This window comes from Castanea sativa, chromosome 3, assembly GCF_040712315.1.
Source record: "Castanea sativa cultivar Marrone di Chiusa Pesio chromosome 3, ASM4071231v1".
NCBI classification, from domain to species: domain Eukaryota; kingdom Viridiplantae; phylum Streptophyta; class Magnoliopsida; order Fagales; family Fagaceae; genus Castanea; species Castanea sativa.
This window is the reverse complement of record NC_134015.1, coordinates 24,935,097-24,944,814: the sequence shown is the minus strand read 5'-3', so window position 1 is coordinate 24,944,814 and position 9,718 is coordinate 24,935,097. Positions and strand designations below refer to the sequence as shown.

The 9,718-nt window shown below is 29.2% G+C and overlaps 1 protein-coding gene across 1 annotated transcript; it reads left to right on the top strand.

Moving 5' to 3' along the window:
* Window positions 1-5,199: 5,199 nt before the first annotated feature.
* LOC142627458 (protein RGF1 INDUCIBLE TRANSCRIPTION FACTOR 1) lies at window positions 5,200-7,777 on the top strand. Its single transcript, XM_075801323.1, has 4 exons — window positions 5,200-5,434; window positions 5,974-6,240; window positions 7,080-7,238; window positions 7,359-7,777. The coding sequence occupies exons 1-4, from the start codon at window positions 5,432-5,434 to the stop codon at window positions 7,596-7,598; spliced, it is 669 nt and encodes a 222-aa protein (XP_075657438.1). The 5' UTR covers window positions 5,200-5,431; the 3' UTR covers window positions 7,599-7,777.
* Window positions 7,778-9,718: the final 1,941 nt, after the last annotated feature.

The window sequence follows — 9,718 nt, the reverse complement described above, 5'->3', positions numbered from 1 at the left end:
AATGATTTATATAATGCTTAGAACAACCCTTTAATTCTAATGTGATGTTTGGTACGAGGTAATGTTTTAGAGATTTCAAGAATGTTTAAAGATTCTCATGTTTTGTTGCAAATCACGCTAGAGAATCTAGATTATGTCAGGGGAATTTAGATTCCCCCTTTAAACCCCTTTAAGTAGGAATATGGATTTCTTTTAAAACAAGTGGGTATCCAGATTCCCAAACTTAAAAAAAAATTGTATTTTTTTATAAATTGACAATTTTAGCCATTTTTCCTTATCATTTAAGCAAATAAGATAAAATATAAAACAAATCATCAAGATCTTTTCTCTTCTCTTATAGACCTAAATGTTGTCAAGTTGTTTTGTTATGAATTAAGCTCTTTTAAAAATTAATATTAAGAATAAAGTATTTGAGATTTTAAATAGTTATTTTTGTATTGAACTTGTCATTTTAAAATGTTAGACTACAATTTTAATGAATTTGTCATAATTAATAGTTTATATATTTTTTTCATTATTTATTTAGAGGCAATTTTTTTTCAAATGACTTGGAAGTTCACATTCAAATCTAAGGATAGAATGAGAAAAATAAATAATTCATTTAAGATTCCTAGAAATAAACCAAATATTATTATCTTATATTCTTGGAAAACTTAAGAGATTCCCAATGAAACTAAACACAAGAATAGTTACATTTTTAGACATCTACATGGTAAGGAATTACATTTTTAGGAATCTGAATGTCAAGAGTAATATTAATTCCCTTGTACTAAACGCCACATAAGCATAGAAAAACAAAATTACAATTTATTTAATTACATTTTCAAAATTAGAGTCAGGGTCAAATTTGACTTATAAAATCTAGAAACAAAATAAAAATCTTGTCTCATTGGCTGTTGGATTATAATGACTGAAACAATTACTAATAAGACTTCATAAATAGCTTTGATGTAATATAAAGACACTTAGGCACATACACATAGATGACACGTCACTTACATGACTGCCACATAATTCGCCACTTCGGTCGGCGTCACTGTCCAACCAAAAAAAAAGAAAACAGCTTGGCAAAAAGACCATAATGACTGCATGTAAAAGAGATTGAGAGTTGTTCACACACTCACGATTGGAGGCCAAGAAAAAGAAATGAGTCCGTACCTTTCTTTTTTTATAAAGGTAAATGATATGTCCACAATATTTTTATAAATTTTTTACAATAAATTTTAAGTAATGGGTTGTTATTGTTATGGCAAAAAAGTAATCTTAGTGTTAGGTTCAAATTTGAATCAATAACAATTAATCATTTGTGATTTGTTGTAAAAATATTGTAAACGTAAATAGAGTAGCTGGGGAGAGGGAGATGTGGTTTGAGAGTTGAGAGTTGAGACAAATAAAACAAAATTAAAGACTGTTGAAAGATTAATTTCTGTAAACAAAAAATTAGGGGCTGTTAGGACTTTGGTTTGATTTAATCACAAAAACTATTTGGAAACAGAAAATGTGGAAAATTACAAATCGCCAGCGAAAAAGTTAGAAGCGTAACAAATATGACCTGTTAACTTTAGTTCTTGAAAGTTAAAAGACAAGTTGGTAGTAAAAGATCAATTCCTAGATTTGTTGCGGTTAGTCAAAAATAAATAAATAAAACAAAGCTAGATATGGACAGAATGTAGAAAATTTCGGAGCAAATATACAAATTCTTTTAATTTTTATTTTTTTTGGTGGTGCTTATTGAAAAAATCCACAAGAGTCAAAGTCATCTTTGCTGTAAAGTCTTCTTGTTTTATGGTATCCCATTAATGCTTACAAGTAAATTTTACCTTCCTTTTTAAAAGAGCTGACTCAATAGAGAAAATTGAGGTCTAGTAAAAGACAGAGTATCTAGTCGAATCCTATAATTTTGTTCTTTATGTACACCAATCACCCAAAAAAAAAAAAAAAAAGTTGCACCTTAGGGTAATAAACTTTTATGTACATTGGAAAGAGAGTGAGAAAAATGTATATCTTGTTTTGGGTGTATATTACAAATCGTTCACAATACATGGGATCTATTAGTGTGTGAGTTCTATTTGTTGTGAGAGAGGATATCATTTTTCGTTAATGTGAGTTACCCAAATCCATCCTCCAATTGTCTAGAAAATAATGAATATACGTTTAAAATTTTTAATATTATAAATATATTAAAAAAAGAAAAATGATATGTCCACAATATTTTCACAATATTTTTACAACAAATCTTAAGTAGCAAGTTGTTATTGGTTGTTATTGTTGGGGTAAAAAAGTAATCTTAGTGTTAGGTTCAAATTTGAACCAATAACAACTAACTATTAATGATTTGTTGTAAAAATGTTGTGGAGGCTTTTTGTTAAACTTATAATATTGTATCACATAAGTTTTGGACATGAGGTCATTGTGTCTCAAATTGTTGGTTTTGCATTCCATTTTTAGATGTCCAGAAATTTTATCATGTTTCTAAAATTAAAAGTCATTAATTTATTGAGTTTCTTATTATGCTCCCATCAAGCACAATCACTTTAAACGATAAATTTTTCTTAGAACTTCATTTAATAGTTTGGAAACTTCTATATATATATATATTTTATGAAGAAATTTTCTATATTTTTAATTAAGAGACAGGATGATAAATAATGTTCATTTAAAAAGTTGGGTTTTTATAAATTGGACCAACATTTTGGGATGAATGTAGTATTATATTAAATTTTCACGTGTATGGCCTTTGAGTGGAATTGTGGTGTGCTTTTGTGTTAGAACCATATTCCTTTTCCCTTGTATGTATGTTTGTTTTTCATAAACCAGAGATCTTGAGCAAAAAATCACTTTTTGAATTGAGAATCTTGTTGCGTTATTTTCTTTAAATGGTAAAACAAAATATTTCTATTCACAAACCAAACCATAATGAAATCCTATAAAAACTATCATCATGATCAAATTTTATGTTTAAAAAAGAATAAAAGAGGTAATAAAAGGATATTTTGCCAATTCCAATTTTATAATAATTGCCTTTTGTTATTAAACCAAGACATCAGTTAGTTTTTTATATGAACAAGATTCAAACCCAAAACCTCTATTGGACGAAATATAACTTTATTAATTGAAGTACTGAACAAACTACTAACTAGAACTCACAACGCCTATTTGTTATGTATATAAAATTGATTTAATTTTTTTAAGGATGAAATTGTAAAATTTAAACATATAAACAGTATTGAATTTAAACTAAAATTTACCGGATAAAATGATAAAGTTGGGCTCCAAACATCTTTGCAACTATTTTTTTCCCAACCTATTACAAGTCATGTAATACTCCATTTGTTTAGTTGTAAAATGTTTTACTAAAATATTTTTAGGTATTAGGTGAGATATGTAGAAAATTTCAAGCACAAACCATCAAAATCAGCACCTCGCCCATGGGAGATCCAATGGCTAAATTGGTGGTTCTGGCGACCCAACCACTAGATGTTTTTTTTTTTTTTTTTGGGGGAGGGGGGAGGGGTGCTACGATTTTTTTGTAAAATGGTTTTAAAGGTAAAACGTTTTACAACATTGTATAGATGAATTTACTGTCAACAAAAACATTCTCAAGTTTGACTTAACTTTACAATGAAAAAAATATGGTAAGATACATAAAATATTTTCCATAAAATATTTTACAACGAAACAAATATAAAACTATACATAGATAGTCTCTTTAGTCACCATATAATAGGTTAGAGTAAGATAGATTTAAAAATATGTTTGGAGAAAAAAATAATACAATTCAACCTATTTTCCCATTATTCTTTGAGTCCGAATTTGGTAAGATAGGATGTAAAATTCACATTTTACACCATCCAATAAGAGATTGTCACATTATATTTTTACTTAAAACTCAGTATATCCTACCACGTCTAATAATATATCAATAAATTCTCAATTTGATTGGATTTTCAAATGGATATTAGAATTAATTGAGTGTAATTGTACTTATTCTTTAATATGTGATAAGATGATATAGCATGTTGAGATTGAAGATTGTAAAACTTGAATTTTACACTACATCCTTATAGAATATAAACTCTTATTCTTTTAATTCTTAATAAAAAAAAAAAAAAAACTCTTACTCTTTTACCAACCAAACCTATAAAAATAAATAAGTAAAATTTAGGTGTAATCTATAAGGTTCCTGATAAAATTGAAACATATACAACTGTCTTTGAATTTAGCCATTACACGTCATTGGTGTGATGGTCACTCCACAAGTATAAGTACTTATGAGGTGTAAGGGGTAGGGGCTGAGGTTCAAGTCTTTAGAAGAGAGTTTCACATACATATACACTTAGATTAGGCTAGAGTAATTTTTTTTTTTTTGTATAAAAAAAATTATGCTTGAAAAAAAAAACAGTTAGAAACTTTTTGCCCTGTTACAATGTTTAAACAATAAAAACTGTTGTTTAAACACCACAACACACATTTTCACACATTTTTTCATGTATTTTCACAAAACTTAAATAACGTTACTAAAAATCTCTTACCAAACAGACTTTTAATATCATGTACCTAATAAAGAATTGTAAAGTCTGTAATCAAGTTTTGTTATAAATAATTATCTCTCAAAAAAAAAGTTTTGTTATAAATAAATTACTAATTTTATGTGATTTCTTTGGGTAATTCTCAAGCACCCTGATTTACTTATGTGTCCATGCCAGATAAGAATTAACTTATGTGTCCATACCAAATAAGAAGCATGAAAATATACTTCAACAGTTCTACTAGAATCCCCACTAGAAAAGGAACAAATAAAATTATAAAAAAAAAAAAAATGCTAAAACTTAAAACGGCGCCCTCAAATAGCAATACATACCGAAAATCTCGGAGGCGGGAAAGTTGCTATTAAAATGAAATCATGAGATAACGCAAATTTTCAACGATTATCATCGGCCTACACTTTAGTCTTTATTTTAGGCTGTTTTTTTATTATTATAATTATTTTATATAAAAAGGCCTTTTTAGTTTACTCACTGGTCCCACTAGACAGTCTTGTGGGGTCTACACACTGTCATTATCATGTAGAAAAATAGAAAGCCATCTTGAATCTATGACCGTCAGATGAATCTCAATCTAACGGCTATAATGTCCTCACATTCCCGCCGATAGTAGGACTGCTCTTCTCTCTATAAGGGTAGTGAACACAGCTCCTCCGAGAAAATTTTGTTTCCATTTTTATTTTATTTTGTTTCTGTTTTTTTTTTTCTTTTTTTCTTAGTACTATTTGTTTTGTACACACAGACACACTCAGTCCCATATTGTTTGATGGTAGGTTTCTCTTCTCTCCATCTCACAACACAACCCTTTGAATTCTTTAAGAATTCTCTGTTCTTGTCATTGTTTTGTGTAGCAGATTCTGCAGTGAGTTCAATCTGAAATCCAAGATATGGTAAGATTTTAATAGTTTTCAGTCTTTTCTTATTATTGGGTTATCAAAGTTCTCTTTTTTAAAGAAAAAAAAAATTCTTCCCCTTATTGGGTTTTGTTGATCAAAAACAAAAAGTCAGTCACTTTTTATAAATTTATAATCTTTTTTTCTACAAATTTGTTGTCTTTTTGATTCTTTAATTGTGATTGTGTTTCTTTTTGATGTTACTAATTTGTTTGATTGTAGAATATATCAATTCAACAGGCTATAAAGTGAATATATCAGTAAAATTTGTATTTGGTTCAATTTTGTATTGTGGGGATATATTAATTTGATATAATTTTTCATAAATTAAATCACTATGCCCTTGAATCTTTAATCTTGAAGTTAGACTTATACTTGATTTAGATTTGATTTCTAAAAAGGGGTGTGTTATGTGTGGGATTGAAGTTTGGTCAATTTGATGACTAGACCATATGCTTTATTGGTAAATCTTGATTATTGAATTGTTGAAACGTGGGTTTTCTGAAATTTATGTGGTGGATGGATTGATTTTTCAGGTAGGATTCAAGTGTTACATAAAAGAAACAGACTGGCTTAGTGCTCTTTTGCATTGCAAATTCTTTGGTTCTTGTAGTGATCATCAAGAGCTTCGGAAAAATGAAAAGAATGTGTTTTGCATCGACTGTAGTATTGGGTGTTGTAGACATTGTATAAAGGATGATGATCATTGCTTCCACCGGCAGCTACAGATCTGCAAATATCTCTTCAATGATGTTGTCCGCCTTCAAGAAATGCAGAAGCATCTTGACTGCTCTAAAATTCAGGTTTTTCTGTAATTATCAATATCATGACAATTTTTTAGTGACTTTTACTAAGGAATTGAATTAGTTCATCTGGTATTTCAAATCTAATTATCATTGATGTAATTTTACAATTTCCATGACTATTGTTTAGTTTCTAGTTACAAATCATAGCTTGAATTCATTATTTTAATTATTGAGGGGATTTAAAAATTCTTCTATCTTATTGATTTTGTTGGTTGAGGGGGGGGGGGGGGTCAGGGAAGACTGATCGTCTTTAGTTGATCAATATTTGTCCAATTAGCCTATTTGATTATTTGACCCTGTAATCATGAACATACATTTATAAGTTTCTGATTTTTTTGTAGACATTAATGGAATAACTAGACAAAATTCTATTGTTGATGTAGCACGTTAAATTCTAGTATTTATCACTCTCTTTTAGTTTATAAGTTAGCAAATATTATGGTCATTTCTCAATGGTACTGATTCAATGGAGTATTCATTTTAATAAATAAATTGACTGTTCCTTAAATTAATAGTGATTTCTATTTAAGTACAAAAACCTTTGACCTTATTCATATCATCAGTCACTAATTTGTTAGTTTGTGGAATGAATTTAGTTATTAAATTGATTGCATCTTTAATTGGTCTGCTAGTTTTAGCTATTGAATATTATTGTTAATTTGATGTAGTTCATCTCATATTCCTGATTATAGTTCTCTTATTGATAGCTTATATACACATATGGTTTTCCTCATGGCAGCGTCAATCAGTGATTACCCATAGCTTTCAATTTTCTTTTCAGTTTAGAAATGAATAGATCAATGTCTACTTCAATTAATTGTGATTTGATTTGGCAGACATATAAAATCAATGGTAAAAAAGCTGTGCATCTCAATCCTCGGCATCGATCCAAAGATGCAAGACCTTCAACTAAATCAAAGTTTGGTGGTACTTGTGAAGGATGTGGGAGATACATACAAGACCTCCCTAATCGCTTCTGTTCCATTGCATGCAAGGTAAATACCATAATCCTGATTTCTTGAACTCAAATTGTAATACTCAATTAGTCAATGTTATGCACCTTGCACGAGCCGTTGAATTATTGTTGGTAATTTTCATGCTGTACATGTTTTCAGGTCTCAGTGGTAGCAGTCAAGTTTAAGGATCAAACCCATAACTTGATTCCAGACCCAATTCCAGAAATTGATATGTCTTTTAAGGAAAACTCTTATGAAGATACAGATGTGAATGAACTGGAATCATCAATCTCTGTTGCTGATTCATCTGAGGAGAGGGCTTGGGTAAGTTCATTCTTGAAGCCAAGGAAAGTATTGCACAAGAGGAAAGGCATACCTCATAGGGCTCCTCTTTGTTGATGCTAATGCTTGGAAACAAAATTAATGTTCCATTCTTTTTTTTCCCTTATATTCCTTATATAAAATTTCAGTCAATTTTCATTTTAACAATTCAACATTTTTGGCTTATTAAGGTACTAAAACAGAATACCACAGCTATTACAGTCCTATTAATGATAAATCATTGAAGTAAAAATAAAGTCTCTCCCATGTCGACCATGTTGGGGACTTTTTTGAATCCCTGTTGGCTCAGTGATGGCCTCTTTGTTGATGCTAATGCTTGGAAACAAAATTAATGTTCCATTATTTTTTTATACTTGTATTCCTTATATAAAATTTCAGTTAATTTTCATTTTAACAACTCAACATTTTTGGCTTATTAAGGTACTAAAACAGAAATACCACAGCTATTACAGTCCTATTAATGATAAATCATTGAAGTAAAAATAAAATCTCTCCCATGTCGACCATGTTGGGGACTTTTTTGAACCCCTGTTGGCTCAGTCATGGCCTCTTGTTTAATATGATCTTTAGTAGATGTATTATTGGGCCCTTCCTCTCCTTAAATTATGGCAAAAGTCTTTCTTTTTCTTTGTTTTCATGTGAACATGGCAGACAAAAAATTGAAATGGGTTTGTGAGTGAATGGAATGGCAACGATTTAGCCGAAATTAGCAGGTGGGTAGGCGGCTGAATTATGTGAAATTGTGCATTCTGCAGATGGTTGACCAAGCTTATCACATTTTTGTTGAAATTGTCATTTGTCAGGCACTAATAAAAAGTGACCGTATGGTTGATGGATTAAAAGTTACATATTTTCATCTGCATCTTATTCATTTGACAAGCATTAATTAAAGGGCCGGTGCACATTCTAAACGTACAATTTCATTCTTAGAATACAATAATATGTATTTATCTGCAGCTAGTTGTTGTAACATGGAGTGAGGTTGTTAGGGGACTCTTATTGCAGTTCACATAATGTGGTAGTGTTTACCATAAGGAGTAACAAGGCATGATTGTTGGCAAATTATTTAATGTGCTTGAAGTAATACTCTCTCTTTTCATATGAATGGTGGATTCTAAACATGAATTTGTATTTGGCGTATTTTCTAAAGTAATAATAAGAAGTTTTTTCTATAAAAATAAAGCAGTAATAATAAGAAGTTTTTTCCTAAAAGAAAAGGACAAAATTTAGTTATAAAATCGGTTATAGCCTTACGCTATAAACTCACTCAATATCTTTTTATTGAAGGTGAATTTTAACAAATTTACTATTGGATTATATCTTCTTCTTAAATCTTTCATTTTTGCAAAATTTCAAAAAAATTAAAGATTAATAGCTATGTTATCAATATATTTTTAAATTGCAAATTTTTATAATTTAAAATTAAGCGTAAAATATAAGTTTATAGATTATATAGTAAATAATATCCGATTGACATAAAATTTGATATATATATTAAGAGCGTAAAGTCTTATATATAGAAAAAAAAAAAAGAACTTAAAGAAACATGCAATTTAATGGTTAGATTTTTAAAATATACAATAATATTTATTCAATTGAGTGAGTTTATAGTTTAAGGTTACAACTAATATTGTAGCTAAAATTTGTAAAAAAAAAAAAAAAAAAAAAAGCTCGAGCTATTCATTGAGCCGTTTACCCTTGCTGCTTTGTATTTTTTTTTTTTTGATGGGTCTGCCTTGTATGTTCTTCTTCCTAGGCTGCAAAGAATATTCCCAGTTGCCACTTTATTAATTCAATAATCAGCAGTACGCCCCACAGACTGTAGGCCCATACATAGGAGCATCTTTTGGTTTTTTGGTACAAAGTCAAAATTAAGCATGAGTCATCCACTGCTAATTGGTACAATTATTTTTCAATGTTTTAAAAATAAGGTTGTTTAAAAAAAAAATTGCACCTAAAAAGAAGTAAAATTTAAATTAATTGTACTTTAAAAAACAGCGATTGATTTTTTTTTACCGAACTGACACTGATAATTGAAAAAAAGACATGATGGAGCCACCCTAAACAGAAGATTAGTGAGCATATTATATAACAAATTCAATCATTAAAGTTCAAACAGTTATAAATTAAATCTCTACCACAATGTTTGAGGTTTAGGGTCCGTTTGGATACAACTA